At 42.1% G+C, this 19,695-nt stretch overlaps 1 protein-coding gene across 1 annotated transcript; it reads left to right on the forward strand.

Moving 5' to 3' along the window:
• The first annotated feature begins 3,592 nt into the window (after nucleotides 1-3,592).
• Nucleotides 3,593-15,992, forward strand: si:ch211-194m7.8 (olfactomedin-4). The gene is made up of 5 exons (XM_041191844.1): nucleotides 3,593-3,687; nucleotides 6,440-6,604; nucleotides 8,176-8,394; nucleotides 10,600-10,732; nucleotides 14,411-15,992. Exons 1-5 carry the CDS (start codon nucleotides 3,625-3,627, stop codon nucleotides 15,223-15,225), a joined length of 1,395 nt encoding a protein of 464 aa, XP_041047778.1. The 5' UTR covers nucleotides 3,593-3,624; the 3' UTR covers nucleotides 15,226-15,992.
• Nucleotides 15,993-19,695: the final 3,703 nt, after the last annotated feature.

Genomic DNA, 19,695 nt, shown 5'->3' on the forward strand with positions numbered 1-19,695 from the left:
TTCAGCAATGGTGATGCCATTGAATGTCAAAGAGCAATGGTAAGATTCTATCTTGTTGGAGAAGGTCATTGCCTGGCACTTATGTGGCACGAAAGTTACTTGCCTCTTGTCAGCCCAAACCTGGATATAGTCCAGATCTTGCTGCATTTGACATGGACTACTTCAGTATCTGAGGAGTCGTGAATGGTGCTGAACATTGTGCAATTATCAGCAAGCGTGCCCACTTCTGACCTTATGATGGAAGGAAGGTCATTGATGAAGCAGCTGAAGATGTTTGGGCCTAGGACACTACACTGAGGAACTCCTACAGTGATGTCCTGGAACTGAAATGATTGACCTCCAACAACCACAACCATCTTCCTTTGTGCTAGGTATGGCTCCAACCAGTGGAGACTTTTCCCCCTGATTCCCATTGACTCAAGTTTTTCTTGGGCTCCTTAATGTCACACTCAATCAAATGCAGTCTTGATGTCAAGGGCAGTCACTCTCACCTCATCTCTGGAGTTCAGGTCTTTTGTCCATGTTTGAACCAAGGCTTCAGTGAGGTCAGGAATTGAGTGGCCCTGGCAGAACCCAAACTGAGCTTAGTGAGCAGATAATTGCTAGGCAAGTGCTGATTGATAGCACTGTTGCTAACCCCTTCCATCACTTAATTGATGATGGAGTGTAACCTGGCAGGGTGGTAATTGGCCGGGTTGTATTTGTTCTGTTTTTTATGTACAGCACACACCTGGGCAATTTTCCGCATTGCCAAGCAGATGCCAGTGTTATGTCGGTACTGGAACTGCTTGGCTAGGGGCACAGCAAGTTCTGGGGCACAAGTCTTCAGTACTATTGCTGGAATGTTGTCAGGGCCCATAGCCTTTGCAGTATCCAGTGCTTTCAGCCATTTTTTGATATCGTGTGGAGTAAATCGAATTGGCTGAAAACTGGCATCTGTGATGCCAGGACCTCTGGGGGAGGCTGAGATAGATCATAGACTTGACACTTCTGGCTGACGACTGTTGCGAATGCTTCAGCCTTATTTTTTGCACTGATGTGCTGAGCTCCCCCATAATTGAGGATGGGGATATTTGTGGAGCCTCCTCCTCCAGCGAGTTGTTTAATTGTCCACCACCATTCATGACTGGATGTGGCAGGACTGCAGAGCTTAGATCTGATCTGTTGGTTGTGGGATAACTTAGCTCTGTCTATCACTTGCTGCTTATGCTATTTGACTTGTAGTCCTGTGTTGTATCTTCACCAGGTTGACACCTCAATTTTAGATATGTCTGGTGCTGCTGCTGGCATGCCCTCCTGCACTCTTCATTGAACCAGGGTTGATCCCCTGGCTTGGTGATGATGGTAGAGTGGGGGGTTATGCTGGGCCATGAAGTTACAGATTGTGGTTGAGTACAATTCTGCTGCTGCTGGTGGCCCACAGCGCCTCATGGTTGCACAGTCTTGTGTTGCTAGATCTGTTCAAAATCTATCCCATTTGCCACGGTGGTAGTGCTACACAGCATGATGGAGGGTATTCTCAACGTAAACGCAGGCCTTCATCTCCACAAGGACTGTGCTGTGGTCACTCCTATCGATACTGTCATTGACAGATGGACCTGTGACAGGCAAGTTGGTGAGGATGAGGTTAAGTATGTTTTTCCCTCTTGTTGGTTCCCTCACCAGCTGCTGCAGACCCAGTCTAGTAGCTATTTCCTTTATGTCAGTAGTGGTGCCACCGAGCCATTCCTGAAGTCCCCACCCAGAATATATTTTGCATCCTTGTCACCCTCAGTGCTTCCTCCAAATGGTGTTCAACATAGAGGAGTATTGATTCATTAGCTGAGGGGGTGTGAAATATGGTAATCAGCAGGAGGTTTCCTTGCTCATGTTTGACCTGATGCCATGAGACTTCATGGGGTCCAGAGTCAATGTTGAGCACTCCCAGGGCAACTCCCTTCCAATTGAGTAAATTGGAAGAGATAGGTTTCAAAAATGCTCTTGAAGGTGACACACGTAGGATTTATAAGATTCAGAATGCAGAGGCATGATGATGGCAGGCTCTGGCACTCAAGGTTGAGTGGGGGTGAATGCACAGTGGACCAGAATCAGAAGAGTGAGAGATGAAACATAGGGCTGGAAGTGATTGCATAGGTAGGCAGGAATGCAGGGATCAATAATTGAAGATAGAAATTTTAAATCCAAGTGCTGAAAGCAATAAACTGTAGAACCATGGGGTAAGCTTGAGGCAGCCATCACTGGGGACATGCATGATAATGGAACAAAACTTTACACAGAGTAAGAGTTGGGTTCTGGCCAAATGTAATGGATTCTGTATCCATGCCCAATTTGTATAAGTTGGAGGAAATGAGGTTGCTAAATAAATTATTGAAGAAGTCAAGTATGAAGGGTAAAAAGGTTTATTTCATAATTTCAATAGCAGTGAGGTTGATCGTGGAAATGGAAATGATTGGGCTTGCCGAACAGTCAGATGAAGGTTTGAAGCTTAGTTCAGCATCAAACAGGGCACCAGGATTGAACACTGTTAGGTTCAGCCTGAACAAGGGGATGGAATCAACAGCTATGGTGTAAGGTTTCTGGAAAAGCTGAACAGATGGTTTCATTCTTGCTCACGTTGAACTTGAAGAACTTCTATCGCAGCCATGGCTTGTTGAAAATCACAGCAACACTTTTTACAGTTGAGGATGGTGGTGGAGAGGTAAGGCTGAATTCCATGCATGTGGAAGTGGAGCTCATGCTTATGGATAATGTTGAATGTCAGCATAGAAGAGGAACAAGAAAGGTTCTTCGGCATGGGTTACAGGTGACCATGCAGACTTTGATACAGGATCTGTTTCAGGGGAATGCACCTTCGAAAGCCCCATACCATGGAGATGATTATGGGGGAGACATTGAAGTGGATAGGATAATTATGTCAAAATCTGTGGAAGCTTGTTTTATTAGTTCCTAACTTCTCTTAACTTAATCTGTTTCTTCCGCCTCTTTATCTTTTTTTATTTCCTCTCCTCCCTCTCTACATAATCTTCCTGCTCAATATTTTCATGCCTCTTTCCTGTATGTTCAGTGGATATTTGCTCTTTGACCTCTCACTTGCCCTCTAGTCTTCCTGTCCACTCTGTCCTTTCTTATCTCCCCATCCTTTTTCTATTTCTCTTTCTTATTGAGCCCCTGCTCTCCTCTACTCCTGCTCTCTGCCTCCACTCTTGTATCTCTTTCCTCTAATTCCTGTCTCCTCTCCTCACAAGCATCATCTTTTCTACTTGCTTGGTTTATCCTGTCACCTCTCTCTCCCCTCATCTTTAATCTCTCTCTTATTTGTCCTTCGCTCATTTTCCCTTCCATCCCCTTTGCATTCTCTCCAGTTCTCCTCCAACTCCCGACTCTCATTCATCCACCCTCTAATTTTACTATTCAGGCTCTTCCTCGCTGTTCCATCTGTCCCCTCTGCATCCCTTTTCTAATTTCTCTACATTGTTTCTCCCCCACTCTCCGGTCCTTTTACCAAGTCTCCTCCCCTCCCCATTTCTCCACCTCTTTGTCTCCCGCCCTCTCCATCTCCCCTCCCCCTCCCCTCTGTCCCTTATAAATAAATGTTTCCACGCAGGTTTGAGTATAGCTGTAAGGATGGCTGTGATTTCTTTGACTTTTGCCGTGTTCCTTGTATCTGTCAGCACCCTGCCCTCTGCTGTGAGTACCAGTGTCTTGACGAGTCATGTTTAACACGTTTCTTACAAATAACTAATAATTAAGTGCATTCTTGTTTCAGATCCTGGGGACGTGTTATCTCGTTTTATTCTCCATTTTGTCCCTCTCTTCCCCTCAAGTCATCTCCCCTCATCCTCTATCCCTTTTCTTCGCTCATCTGACCTCCTTCCCTCCTCTCTGCTCCCTCCCACCCATTCTCACCTCTCTCCTCGCCCCATGTCTCCTCACTTGTAGAATTAGTGTTGAACGGTTACACGACTGTTGAACGAGTTCCATACGAATTCTCACCGACCCGTTCGCCTCCCTGGGCTCAGGGGGACCTGGTTAGCGCTATTCCGACAGGCGGTGACCACCTCGGACAATGTTTTAAAAAAAAAATTCATAAAACAGGTGAAGATCCCAGTCCCCAGAGTTCACCAAATGGAAACAGAATAGATTAGGTCAGAGACGGTCGGTATTAAAAGCAAAACACTGAGGATGCTGGAGATCTAGATCTGAAATAAAAATACATAAAGTGCTGGAAAAACTCATGAGTGCGCATTCACGGTGAGCACTATCCTGACTCTCGGGGATTGCTCGGACTTGGATTGATCCCGCCCAGACTGGCCCGTCGCTCAGAGTGAACTGACCCCATTCATCTGTCCAATAAGGTTGGTTTATCCACAATGTTTTGGACTGTCGCTCTGTGCAGGTTGATATACAGAGCAGGAGTCAGTCCTACATCTGTGTGATAACGGAGCCGGTTTTCACTGGAGTCGAAATCCCGCTGTTTGAGGGGAATAAGGAGGGTCTGAAAAAAATGAATAAAGACGGGAGAGGAATTTCCTCTGGTTGTGGATTGGCGACTTCCTAAACATCGGAGGATATTTCCTCCCAATGCTATACCAAACTCGAGTCCTTTATACAGACCGCCTTTCCCTACATAGTGACCAGAGGTAATCTCTTGCCTCAAGCTCATTTGGACATAAATTCTCAAGAATAAATAAAATAGGAATTTTTTTTGGCCTAAAAAGTGAAGATAAAGAGCTTTGATCGGCAACGAATCAGCTTTTCACCATACCTATCACTGACTTGGATTGTAAATAGAGTTGTTTCTCCAAGTTTGCAGATGACACAATAAATTGTGCAGATGGGAGCAGCAAGTTATTAAGGGACAGGAACTGCAAGAAATGGTGGCAAAGATAAAACAGAATATTTTCCTAATGTCCATAGACTTTGAGCTGTGGAAGTGCAAAGGGATTGGGTGTTCATGTGCGCAAATTACCAAAAGCTACTAGAAGCGGGGGGCGGGGGGGGTGGTGGGGTTTACAATGTAATCAGAAAGACTGTTGGCCTTTATCTCCAAGGAGCTGGAATACAAAGAGGAGGAAGTGGTGCTTCAGCTGCATAAAGTTTTTGGTGAGGCATCTGCAGTACTGCACTCTCCCCACCTCAGGAAGGAGAAATTGGCCCTGGATAGGGTACAGTGGAGATTCACCAGTATTATACCAGGGTTTAAATTATTAGGTCAGGTTCAATAAACTTGGCTTGTATTCCCTTGAGCTTAGAAAAATGACCTAACCAAGGTATTGCAGATGATTAAGGGGTTAGGTAGGGCAGATGTGGAGAAACTATTACCTCTGGATGGGGAATTTAGAAGAAGAAGAAAGAATAATTTTAAAATGATAGGTTGGCCTATTAGGAGTGAAATTGGGATTAGGAGTGAAATCAGGAAGCTGTTTTTACACAAAAGTTATTGAAAATCTGTAACTTTCCTACAAAAGACTATGAATAGTGGGTCAATTGAATTTTTTAAGACTGAAATTGACAGATTTTTGTTACCCAGAAGTGTAAAGAGATATGAAACCAAGATGGGTAAATGGATTTAAGGCACAGATCAACCATGATCTAAATAAATGGTGGAATGGACTTGAGTTGAATAGCCTCTTCCTGTTCCTGTGTTCCTATCACAGTATTACAGTACCTTTAGAGTGCAGAAGGAGGCCATTCAGCCCAATGAGTCTGCACTGGCTCTCTGAAACAGCATTCCACCTAGTCCCTCTCCCCTACTTTATCCTGTAACCTTGCACATTCTCTTTTTTCAGGTAGCAATCCAATACCCTTTGGAATACCTCGATTGAACCTGCCTCCACCACCCTTTCAGGAAGTTTGTTCCAGATTCCAACCACTCTTTGGGTGAAAAAAAAAATCCTCACATCATATTTGCTCCTTTTGCCAATTATTTTGTATCTGTGCCCTCTAGTTCTTGATGTTCTCTTGAGTGGGAACAGTGTTTCATTATTTACCCTGTCCATACCCTTCAGAATTGTGAATACCTTTATCAAGTCTCCTCTCAGCCTTCTATTCTCCAAGGAAAACAGTCCCAACCTCTCCAATCTATCCTCATAGCTACAGTTCTTCATCCCAGGAATCATTCCTGTGAATTTCCTCTGTACTCTCTCCAAAGCAGGACAGGAAAGGTGAGTGGAGAGTATTTGTTGAGGGTGATTGTGAGGGAGAGGCATGACAATGCATAAGGATGAGGATGAGTGCCAGTGGTGGATGGACAGATGAAGACGTAAGGAAGTGCGTGGACAGAGAGGGATGGTGAACCTGCAAGGTTAAGTTGATGTGAGGAATGATGTGCTGGAGTAGGCTGAGAAGGTGGAGTGAGGAGTTTTGGGTGATACACACATCAGGATGTAGGTGAATTTTCCACTCCACTCACCTTTCCTGTCCTGCTGTATGTTTTCAGGAAGCAGAACACCAATACCGGGAAGTTCATGGAGTGCTTGAGAATGGGAATCGATGTGTCTGCAAAATGCAACTTTCTGAATGGGAATTTCCAGTTGAAAGATTTGGACAGTTACAAGATCTATCGCGGAACTGCACCACATCTCTGGAAGAGAGGAAATCAGAGGTGAGCAAATATAAACACAGATACTGGCAGCCCACATAGGCCAACATCATATCACTCAGATAGGGCAACACACACCATGACATCTGTCCACATAGACAGAGCAACCCAAACACTGACCCGTTTACATAGGTTAGGTGATACAGACACTGAAATCCATTAACTCAGAGTGAGACAAAGACATCAATAACCATTCACCAAAACAGGGGGACACAGACACCAACCATTAACTGAAACATTGCCTAACAGGTCCTTATACTTGTAGAAAAAAGAAAGAGTTGCATTTATATAGTGCCTTTCATGACCTCAGGACATCCCATAGCACTTTACAATAAATGAAGTAGCTTTAAAGAGTAGTCACTTGTAATGAAGGAAATCTTGCTGCCAATTTATGCACAGCAAACTCCCACAAAAGCAGTATGATAAAGGACTAGATAATCTGCTTTAGTGATGTTGACTAAGAAAGAAATACAGTCCAGGATGCAACAACCCTGCTCCTCTTCAAAAAGTGGCAAAGGATCTTTTATATTCACCAGGGAGGACACAAGGATTTGGTTTAATATCTCATTCCAATGACAGTACCTCAGTACTGCACTGGATATTTGTTACTTTTCTTGCAGTGCCTTGGGTATGCTTAATTATAAGCTATCTCTATCTCCCTGCTCTATCTATTATTCAGTTGATATGTTTTGGTGTAATTTACTTGCTTTCTTTTTGTTGATAGTCAGCGGATTGCCCCTCTCCTTTATCTACTTCTAAACCTAAAGACGCTGTGACATCAAGTGGTTGGCCCCAACTTCAGTGAACCAGTACTCTCTTGAAAATTTATTGATTGATGCTGTCTTTCCAATCATTGAAATTCAGCCAGTGATTGACAGGTGCATTGGTGATTGGTCAAACTCACTAGAATGTGTGTTGCCCTGTCTGAGTGACATGATGGAATGATCCAGTTTTGATTCTTGCTGTGTGTTAGGTTAGCTAATCTGAGTCAAGCCAGCTGTAGGATGCTTCAGTTGACCTTGATGATAGCAGGTTAACCAAAGGACAAATATGAAGCAAGGTTCCCACTCCTGATTGCTATACATTGACGTCTCTTCCATAGGAAAGACATTTGAGTAGACAAGGCTTGAGGATAGGATCAGGTTCAGTTTTGACATACACCACACTCAAACAACCGAACACTCACCATCTGGGTTCATGGGGAGGGAGGCAGAGGTAACAAACTGTTGCCCAAAAGGGCAAATTGAATGAGCCATCATGTTCAGGAGAAGATGGAGGAAACTCAGGTCAAGCAAGGGAAGCTGTTGAAAGAGGAAGCAAGGGCTTCCCACAGTCCCACAATTATTAAGCACATCCTTGTTGTACCATTCTCCCCCAAACACAGATTTCTCTCCCTTTCTACAGCACTACTGTTTCTTGTAATTTGAGATCACCACTTTGAGTCCTGCCTATGCCCCTAGGCTCTGTAGTGCTTCCAACTCATTCCCCTCCACCTGCCTTCCCAAATCCTATGGACTGGACATCATAATTTATTTGACTTGGTTCTTTTTTGACATGATATTGTAAATTTAAAGGCAACTTTTGCTGAGTCCAGGATTCCAGAGTTCCAGGCACAGATACGAAACCTATCTTCTCAGCTACAACAGTTTGAGGCAATGTACAAACAGAAACTGTACCATCCACTCAACTTTTGGACTCTCCGCTGGGAGCTGAAGCAGCTCAGCTCAGAGGTTGCAAAGGCGCAGAGTGACCCTTCATCAAACACCGACTTACTTCGCAAGGTCTCCACCGAGGTGAGATGAATTGGATTTGTTTTAAGTATTTGTAGTAAAATTGTCACATGTGAATACTGTGATCGCTGGACTTCATTGGAGATGGTTGAGGCTATCGCCTTGATTTTAGCCCCCATCCCTCCTCACCCAGTGAGAATGTTGTGTGGGAGTGGATCAAATTAGGTCGACTCCATTTATCAGCCTGAGATCACTATGTTCCCATCCAGTGCCTTTTCAGCTTTGTCAACTTTCAGATTGGCCAAAATTCCAGCTATAGACAAGTAGGGACCTACTTTAAATTCAAAAGTTGCAGTCTAAAGACATTGATGGTGTTGCACCATGAGTTTAACATTACGTCAGGAGGAGGCCCGCATTGTGTGGAATTGACTGACCAGAAAGGACAATGTCAAGTTTTACAGAAGTTCTCCAGGCCCTACAAGGAGTCCTTGGGCCTCCCTGGCCCTGGCCTTACCTCTCCCTCTCCATGCTAGCATTGGCTGCTGAAAGCCCTTGCCCAGCACTGAGGTTCTACCAAGAGCTTTGAATCCCTGACGTCCTAACAATCCGATTTCCCACTCACACTTGCCGGCCTTGATGTCAGTCTACCAATTTTAGGAGGCAGACTGTAGTGGAATATTTAAATGTAACATGGTTGTAATAAAGGCCTGAGCCTCACATTGAGATCTCCAGAGGGTTTTTCCATTCAACATATCTCCCAGTAAAAATCAAAGCCTATGACTTTCTATGGGAAAGCAGGCATATAAAAGGCCTTCTCACCCACCATTAAGTTATCCCAGACAGATCTCACAATCTGTAGTTGGCTGCCTTAGCTGTAGTAAAATGTACTATTGTTAAACAGCAGCTTATAATCGTAAAGCATTTCCACATTTAACATCACCAGTAGATAGGAGTGGCGATCAGGTCTTTCTTACGGTTGTGATTCACAAAGAGTACATTTACAGTACAATCACAATAGTTTCACTTCACACAGACTACAATAGATTATAAATGTAACTGAGTTGGGCCTAACTTAACATTGAAGTGAACATCCTGTAGTGTGTCAGGCTCCTTGGACGTTGGAAATCTCACATCACTTCGCATTGGAATTAGCTTGGGAATTAACTCAGTATCTGCAATGCACAAGCTCAGTGTCTGTCCACCCACTTTGCTCTGATGTTGAACATTTTTTAATGGCATTCTGAAATGATGTGGCTTCCCTCCCACCTCCCTGACATTTAGAATGCCTTGTCCGAGTGGCTATCAGTTCTATTCCACATTCCTTTCTTTTGCTCCCACTTGGAACCCCTGGTATGGTTAAAGCCTGTGTGCTAACTGGCTGGTGAAGCAGGATAGTTATTTATATTTGAAAGTATTCATTTCATTTGCATGCATGTAATGTTGTTCGATTAACATTAATTTACAAAACCCTCAACCACAATGTTAAGCACACCAGTGTTAGTCTTTTAGTCACTTCTGGTCTGGTTCAATCATTGGAGTCATGAAAACTCCCAATTTGTTCAACATGTGAGGTCAGTAGCTTGTTACCTTCCCTCTGAGCCCATAGGAGTGAATTACTGACTTCATGTTGTGAATTATTCTTCAACATCTCCCATACAGAGTTCCCCACTTGCATCTTTCATTACTAAATTAAAACCAACATAAAGTCAAAGGGAAAGATATTCAACTACTTTTTTGAAATGCTGTGATATTAAATGTATCAATTTTCCAATTTATCATAGCTATGAGTTCCACAATTCCCAGTGCCATCTGCTAAGAAGTCTCAATGTAATTGAGAATCTTTCTTAGAGAGTGAGAGAGAAAACTGGCAGTCCGTAGCCAGCTTTGTGAGAGTGAGCTGCTCCTCATGCATGAGTGCAGAGTCCTAGGTCATTGTATAAAAATATTAGGGTTTTCCTTCTCTCCACTTGCATTTTTGATCCATTCGCCTTATCACCTCCTGTCTTCTTATCCTCTTTCTACTTCCCAGATCTGTCCTCCTTTCTTGAACTTATCTGTTCCCTCTCCTCTTAAACCTCTTTATTTCAATCTCATAAATGGGCTGCCGATTACCCCTAAAAATAAACAAGCTTTTAATTACCCTCAATAATAAGCAGACTGTTCATTACCTCAACAATAAACAGGCTGTCCTCTACCCCTAATAATAAAAAGACTGCTAATTACTCCAAATAATAAACTGGCTGTGTAATGAATTCCTTTGTGATCCAGATGCTGGATACCCACCTCAAGGTGAAAAACCTGCAGCAATATGACAAACAAAACCTACTGTTCATGAAAGACCACTTGAAGAAAATGAAGAACCAGCTGGAGAGCTTCTCTGTCTATGGCAACTTACATATTGGTGAGGTCACATATTATCAGTTTCACTTATTAGTTACCAAGGCCACACCTTCACCTTGTTTCCTGAATAACAGTAACCTTTAATACTTGCCACATTCATTTGAATTTAAACTGCTTGAATAACATTTTATGCTTTTATGTAAAGGCTTATATGAATGATAGAGAACTTGCACTTTATAAAATATCTCTGCAACTCCCAAATTCAGTGTAGGTAGTTTTGCTGACTGATACAGACCAGACTCAATCCCTTGACTTTATTCAGTTAGCTGAGCCCAGCCAAGGTTGTAGTCATGACACTATAACTGTGTTCATCTACTCAAGATAGGGAATGAAGAATTGGCCAGGATTCCTACACCTGATTGTCCATTTAGTCCTGAAGCATATGAATATGGACATTGGCTGATGATAAGACTGGATTTGCCCTACAACCCTGTTGGATTTCAATGTTCCTCCAAGCCTGACCTTTTATGCAATCGTGACTTCCTTTACCCTATTATTGGCAGCAATGTCTTCAGTTAGCTCGACCTAAACTCTGGAATTCCCTCCCTAAAACTTTCCAATCTCTCTCTTTATTTTAAGACTCTGTTTTAAACCCAACTCTTTGACCAAACCTTTGGTGTTCTGTTTTAAGATCCCCTTCTTTGTCTCAGCTTCAATTTTGTCTGATTACACTCCTGTGCAATGCCAAGAAATATTTTACTACAGTGAAGATGTCCCATAAATACAAGTTCTTGCTGTCGACAATATAACCTGTCATCACCTATTGTCTGTATTCACACATGGAAAATGTTCACTTCAGGATGATCATGGAGAACTGCTAAATCAGTGCCCCAGTGTGAATTGTCAGCTTTAGAAAAGCTGCTTCATATTGTTTGTTTACTCTGATTTTCAAGTGGCCAGAACCAATGAGCTGACTCCTAGGATTTATGCTGTTCAGTCTCTTTTATGTAGACTAGCAGTTATTTTACCTGGTTGCTGGGCTTCCAGAATTGAAATAAAAGAATATAAAAGCAGCTGAAGGCGGGAAAAAACAAAGGAGGGAAAAAAGTCATGGAGTAATCAGTATGTATGTTTTTTTAAAAATAAATTACGAATGTTTCTGGTGACCGGGATCCAGTGATGGATCTGAAGACTGTAAGGGAACAATATGCAAAGTGCAATATGACACACCTAAATGTACATGACAGGCTAACACAGGAACAAATTGAAGATCAGGAAACTCCTCAAGTAACTTTTAACTGAAAATATTCTCTCACTTTACATATCAGGATGACATTTTTTCATTCATCAAGACAGCAGCAATGTTAACTTCAACTTTTTTTATGCGTTCATGGGATGTGGGCATCACTGGCTCGTTGACTCTTAAATGCCCTTGTTCAGAGGGCATTTAACAAGAGAACTTTTGAGCAACCTTGCTCAGAGGGCATTTAAGAATCAACCACATTGCTGTGAATCTGGAGTCACCTGTAGGCCAGACCAAGTAAGGACAGCAGATTTCCTTCCCTAAAGAACATTAGTGAACCAGATGGGTTTTTACAACAATCAGCAATGGTTTCATGGTAACAATGGTTTTAAGGAATAATGGAGGTGGTTTGAGATTGATGGGTATAACAAGAAATCATACTTTGAATTCCAGATATCTTTAATTCAAATTTCACCATCTACCATGGTAGGATTTGAATCCAGGTCCCCAGAGCATTACCCTGGGTTTCTGTAATACTATTCAGTGACAATACCACTACCTCCCCTTAATTGGCTACTGGTTAACCAGTACAAGTTAACTGGTCAACAACTACAACTTGCACTTATTTAGCACTTTTAAGGTTGCAAAACAGCCCAGGGTGCTTCACAGGAGCTTCAGACAAAAATCAACAAGAAGGAGGCATTGGGACAGATGACCAAAAGTTTGGGTAAAGAGGTAGGTTTTATGGTGAGTCTTAAAGGAGTAGATAGAAGGTGGAGAAGTTTAGGGGGGGGAATTCCACAGCTTACAGTAAATTCATACAACTAGCCTCAGCACCTTTGAATAGGAATGCAGGTCAGATGAGCTTCTCATTCCTCATTACTGTGTAGCGATCTGCACTTGAAGAAACCTGAAATGCTCCCCACAGCGTAATAACCTGCTAAAATACATTGACTGGAATCACACTTAAAGAATGATTGTGTGGATGAGGTACTAGAAAACTGTTGTTTCCTGTGTCTTAGTCATATACCAGGAGGAACCAATGCCCTCAGGAGAGGACTGAGGGGAGAATGTTGGGAAAAATGTAATTTCTGAGGAGCTGTAAATAGAGTCAGGAGGATGTAATAGTGACTAGTGGGGTACCGCAGGGATTGGTGCTGGAACCCCAGCTATTCACAATATATAAATTTAATATCTCCAAATTTGCAGATGACACAAAGCTAGGTGAGACGGTGAGCTGTGAGGATGATGCAGAGATGCTTCAGTGTGATTTGGACAAGCTGAGTGAATGGGCAAATGCATGGCAGATGCAATATAATGTGAATAAATGTGAGGTTATCCACTCTGGTAGCAAAAACAGGAAGGCAGGTTATTATCTGAATGGCTATAAATTGAGAGGGGGGGGAATGTGCAACGAGACCGGATGTCCTCGTACACTAGTCATTAAAGGTAAGCATGCAGGTGCAGCAGGTGGTAAAGAAGGCACATGGTATGTTGGCCTTCATAGTGAAAGGATTTGAGTACAGGAGCAGGGATATCTTGTTGCAATTATACAGGGCCTCAGTGAGACCACACTTGGAATATTGTGTGCAGTTTTGGTCTCCTTATCTGAGGAAGGATGTACTTGCTATAGAGGGAGTGCAGCGAAGGTTTACCCGACTGATTCCTGGAATGGTGGGACTGACATATGAGGACAGTTTGAATTGGTTAGGATTATTTTTGCTGGAGTTCAGAAGAATGAGGGGGGATCTCATAGAAACCTATAAAATTCTAACAGGACTAGACAGGGTAGATGCAGGAAGGATGTTCCCAATGGTGGGGGTCAAAGTCTGAGGATACGGGGTAGACCATTTAGGATTGAGATGAGGAGAAATTTCTTCACTCAGAGAGTGGTGAGCCTGTGGATTTGCTACCACAGAAAGTAGTTGAGACCAAAACATTTTATGTTTTCAAGAAGGAGTTAGATATAACTCTTGGGGCAAAAGGGATCATAGGATATGGGGAGAAAGCGGGAGCAGGCTATTGAGTTGGATGATCAGCCATGACCATAATGAATGATGCAGCAGGTTCGAAGGGCCGAATGGTCTACACCTGCTCCTATTTTCTACGTTTCTATGTAGTCTACAGGTTATTATTACGGAGAGTCATTTGGAGCACAAATATAATGCAAAGGTCTTTCACAGGATAATTACATTAATGCATATTTCAGCTCTTAATCATGAGGAATTAACTCTGATAGTTAGCACGGGAGTGGCTCTAGTCTGATGTTAAAGCATGGGATTGAATCTGGGGGAAAAGATCGGACTGCGTGGTAACTAGGTAGGAATGATAAGGGAATCAGGGTTCATGGGTTGAGTCTTGGGAATAATGGAGGTGGTTTGAGATTGATGGGCATAACAAGAAATGTTTATTCCCTTTATTGTCTCTGTATAAAGAAACACCCTTCAAAAACAAGTTTCAAGAAAATGCAACTATAATTAATTGTGTTCTTTGTAGGAAACTGTTCTGGAGGAATTTTACGCAACATTAGTGAGCCGGTATTAGCACAACTCAACCCATATGGCACATCATACCATTACGGAGGCTGGGGTATGGACTCAATGCCCGGAAGCCCGCAACACTACTGGGTTATGGCACTGCTGTCTTACAATATTTATGGAAATGTGGTCCGAACCTATAATTCTTACAAAGACTTCCTGACAGCAAAATCCAACATTGATATTTCAGTGAAATCATCATACACTGCCACCAATGCAATACAGGGTCCAGGGGTCGTGGTTTACAATAACTCTCTGTATTATAATTGTTATAATTCTGGGCAAATGTGCAGATTTAATATAGCAACAAAAGGCATCACAAATGTAGTCCTTCCCAATGCTGGTTATAATAATAAATTCCCTTACTGTTATTATGACTGCTATGGTCACACGGATATGGATTTCTCAGTGGACGAAAATGGCATTTGGGTCATTTATGCCACTGAGAACAATTATGGCAATATTGTATTGAGTAAAATAGACAGCATTAGTTTGGCTGTGCTGCAGACCTGGAAAACAAAGCTCTTCAAGAAAGCGGTAACCAATGCCTTTGTGGTTTGCGGAGTGCTTTATGCCACCCGATATGTCAGTAATACTGAAGAGGAGATATTTTACATGTATGACACAATCACTAACCAGGAGGCCAAAAATCTCAATATCCGGTTTGTCAAATACTCTCCAAACGTGGCAAACATCCACTACAACCCAGTAGATAGGAAACTCTACATTTTTAATGGTGGCTACATGATAGCATATGAGCTCTTGTTTTATTAAAGGTTGCAACTTAATAATTTCTCTCCCACCATATTCATCAAATAAAGGATTTCATGCAATTAAATACATTTACTATAATGGTACCTACTAATTTTAGAATGGCTTAGGACGGTAAACACACTGTACAAGGAATGGTTTGTTACTAAACATTAAGAAGTCTAAGAGGAAGAATCTTCAAAAACAAGCATTGATGTTAAAACTTTATGGTCTGGGTAATATGCACAATTAGAGTAAAAATTAAGAAGATAGGGATCATAAATTCACAGCCCTACCTGATGTACTCACTAGTCAGTAACGTATAACTATGGAAATGGTTTGATTAACAGCCTGTAGAAAATGCTAGGATGGGGAAGAAGCCAACTCCTGGGATAATTTGATTGCAATCTAGAATCCAATGTTTTCTCTTCTTACGCTAGTTTATCCAGCATTTCCCTTACTCTGAAAGACAAGATATTAAGTGAATGTGATATTTTGAAGGTTGACCTATGGTTTCATTTACGAGATGATTGGATGCCATGGTTAGCAAAGTGAAGTTGTGCACAATTTAGCGACTTGTGAAGTGCTGCACATGAAATTGAAACATTTACATGACTCAAATTGCTTTGCTTAACTGTGTCTAAAACAAGGCTTGATTAAGCAGGTCTAACTATCTATGTTAACGAGATGGTGTCCAACATGAAGTATAGGAATGATCAGTGTGTCACATGGCCTGTGTTGAACCACTTTGAGTAACCCTTTTTGTGCTTGAATAAACTGTTTTTGATATATCTTACGGCATTTTCCTTGACTCTAGTCAAACTCAATAACAAAAGACGTGCATTCCTAAGGTAGTTGATGGCAAAAGGAAAGATGAAAAAAGGTTAATTTTATTGTGCTTATCACCACCTCAGAATGTTATGCCCCAAAGTACTTTACAGCCAATTAAATACTTTTGAATGGTAGTTAATGTAGAAAATCCAGTAGTCAGTTAGTATACATCTAATCCCTGTGCTTGGCCTAAATAGCCAAGTGGTTATGGTACTGGGTTTGTAACCCCAAGATCAAGAGTTTAAATCTCACAACGGAGAACTATGAAACAATGTAACTTCATCTGAAACACATGGAAACATGTTTGTACTTGAGGAGTTACAGCTAATCCTCCAAACATTAATTTGATATAGTGACCAAATTATCTGTTATTTAGTGATGTTGGTTCAGGGACACATATTGGCTAGAGCCAATAGTAAGAAAACTCCTCTTCTCTTCAAATTAGTTCTGCAGGTTTTTTTCTGTTCAGCTTACAGACCAGAATGAGGCCTCGGTTTAACAGGCCATTCAAAAGAAGGCATACTTGACAGTGCAGCACTGCCTCAGTATTGCATTGAATTGTCAGCCTAGATTTAGTGCTCAAGTACTTGGAGTGTGACTTGAACCCACAATTTTCTGACTCAAGAGGCAAAAGTGCTATCAACTGAGTCACAGCTAACACTTGAAGAGAAGTAGATGTAAACCCCTTCCATAATATTGTGTAATGGTCAGAGTAGTAGCTGAATGGAAGTGGCCAAAGATGATTTCTGGAAGACTCATTTATAGAAAACAAGTTGGAAATTATTTGGAGATTCCACTGCAATCCTCCTGTAACCTCAGTGGGAAACTGGCTGTGCCTAATTTTTGCCATTTCCAGGAGTTTCCTCAATACCTCGTAAGGGGCAAAGTTTTCATACACCTTTTACCAGGCAAATGCTTGCTGAGACAGAGCAACTAGGAGCAATTCCCTAAGCTGGAATTCCTGCTCTTCAAGGTCCAGTGAAACCAGAAGCTGGTGCACTAAGTGGCTTTCAAGGGCCCATCAGTAGGCTCCAGATCCTGACAAGTGGCCTGGACCCTGAGTAGCCAGGACTCTTTTTAAGTACATTTTTTATAGATTAACCTCCTTGCTCAGAGGCTCAATGGGATCAAAGGAGGGACATGCATGCCCCATCCTTCAGCATTTGTAGAGATGCATCTTGCCTACCTGGCTCATATATAAATAAAGTGCGATTCTCCCAACTCTGCAAATTCCAGTGAGGCCAGCAATGGGAAGCACTAATAAATACAGTTCTCACATAATTGGTCTCTGATTTTATTAAAAAAATATTTATTCATGGGATGTGGATGTCGTTGGTAAGGCAGCGTTTATTGCCCATCCCTAATTGCCCTGAGATGGTGGTGGTGAGCGGCCTTGAACCACTGCAGTCTGTGTTGTGAAGGCACTCTCACAGTGTTATTAGATAAGGAGTTTCAGGATTTTGATCCGGAGACTTTGAAGGAATGGCGATATATTTCCAAAGTCAACCTGACTTTGGAAATATATCGCCATTCCTTCAAAATCTCTGGAGGGGATCTTGAAGGTGGTGGTATTCCCATGTGTCTGCTGCCCTTTTTGTTCCAGGCAGTAGAGGTCACTGGTTTGGGAGGTGCTGTTGTAGGAGGCTTGGCGAGTTGCTGCAGTGCATCTTGTAGATGCAGACCTGTTGCACCAGTGGTGGAGAGCGTGAGTGTTTAAGGTGGTAGATGAGGTGCTGATCAAACAGGCTGTTTAGTCCTGGTTTGGGTTAAGCTCCTTGATCCAGGCAAGTGGGCAATATTCGATCATACTCCTGACTTGTGCCTTGTAGGTGATGGAAAGTGTTCGGAGAATCATTCACCACAGAGTACCTAACCTGCTCTTGTTGACTTAGTATATGTGTAGTTGGTCCAGCTTCATTGAAAGATTGGTGAGAGGAGAGATATATTATAGAGAAAAACAGACAGGACATGTATTTACTTTGGGATCATGAAGCACTCTTTGTACCTTGATACGGTATGTGGAGAGGGTTGTTATCGGCCATGTTTTGGAGGAAGTTCAAAAATTGCACTCTTAAAATACATTTAGTTATAAAAGATTTCTAATGAATTTTAATGAAAAAGAAGCAAAATAAACTTTAAGCAAAAGAAACCTTAGAACTCAAGCTACACCTAAGGTTGCCAATCCTCAATATTGTCCAAATTTCCTGGGATGGGAAATAAATCATATGGGCAGTGTTGCTAGTAATCTGGGAGAACTTTACTCTTCTTGGCACAGGCTGTCTCCTTTGTGTGACACCACTAGCTGGGACGAGCCTCTGGCTCGGAGAATTCACTGCAGACAGCTAGCACTTACTTACTGGTGGAGAACAGATTGAGGTGGAGAGAGACAGAGCAGGGAGAGGTGAGGGTTGGGTTGGAAGACTGTAGCTGTTGAAAGATTGTTTCCTTTGTTATATCTATTATTCCCAGTTACATTGGTTGGTGATTGGAGAATAAGGGACAGAGACTGATGACTCTCAAAAAGAGAAGGATAAAGTTCATGCACTGAGGGCTATTAGATCATAGACCTAATGTGACACTGAGGCAGAGACTAGAATATCATTAAAAAGGGGAATGGGATAAGTAATTGAAAAGGATTTTGAGGGATTGGGGTTACAGGAGAATATGTGCCAGCAACAGGGATGCCGAATGGCCTTTATCTGTCCAGTAATTTCTATCGCATTAAAACTCTTCTCTATGGTTGGTGCTGCGCTGCGTTTTGGACAGCTTGTCTGATGGGAAATGCCAAGGTCCACTGCCCTTTTTGCAGTCTCTCGGTCCGGTTTAAGTTGGACTCTGCTGCTCAGTTTGAGATATGAAGTCTAAGTACAAATCAGTTTTGTCACCCTCACACAGAAGAAAGACTTGCATGTACATACTGTCTTTCACTACCACCGGGCATCTCAAAGCACTTTACAATCAATTAAATACTTTTGAAGTGTAGTCAATGTTGTTATATAGGAACCTGCCAAGGAGATAGTGAGAAAGATGCAGCTGATTAAAAGTGGTATCAACTGGGGAGCCTGATTGGACCTTGTACACTGCAGGGGAATTCTCACTGTAGTTACATGGTGAGTACCTGCTGATAATAGGATTAGTTCAAGTTACAGGGAGGATATCAAGACACTACACCTACCAGTTAGAAGAAGACTATACAATAAATATACATGATTTATTGTATGACTGGCAGAAAGTTTATAGTCACGTTTCCCGGGGGGGGGGTGTCAGCGCTAGGAGCCCTGCTCTTCCTGATATATATTAATGATGTAGACCTTGGTGTACAGGCACAATTTTAACATTTGCAAATGACACAAAATTTGAAAGTATTGTGAATTGAGGAGGATTGTGTTGAACTTCAAAAGGACAAAAACAGGTCAGTAGGATGGGTAGACAATTGGAAAATGATATTTAAAGAGAAACGTGAAGTGATTCATCATAGGTAGGAAGAGCGCAGAGAGACATGTTAAAATGAAGTGTACAATTCTAAAGAGGAATGTAGGAGCAGAGAGACCTGTGTGAATAGGTGCACAAATCATTGAAGGTGGCAGGAACGTGCAGTTAAAAAAAAGCATAAAGCATCCTGGACTTTATAAATAGGGGCAGTACAAAAGCAGGGAAGTTATG

Source organism: Carcharodon carcharias, chromosome 7, assembly GCF_017639515.1.
Source record: "Carcharodon carcharias isolate sCarCar2 chromosome 7, sCarCar2.pri, whole genome shotgun sequence".
Lineage (NCBI taxonomy): Eukaryota > Metazoa > Chordata > Chondrichthyes > Lamniformes > Lamnidae > Carcharodon > Carcharodon carcharias.

What these genes read in the sequence shown, in the direction of transcription:
- si:ch211-194m7.8 (XM_041191844.1), top strand. Translation starts at nt 3,625, where the DNA reads ATGGCTGTGATTTCTTTGACTTTTGCCGTGTTCCTTGTATCTGTCAGC. An exon ending in TGGAAGAGAGGAAATCAGAG is followed by an intron (nt 6,605 to 8,175) that starts GTGAGCAAATAT and finishes GTAAATTTAAAG; the next exon opens with GCAACTTTTGCTGAGTCCAG. An exon ending in CTATGGCAACTTACATATTG is followed by an intron (nt 10,733 to 14,410) that starts GTGAGGTCACAT and finishes TGTTCTTTGTAG; the next exon opens with GAAACTGTTCTGGAGGAATT.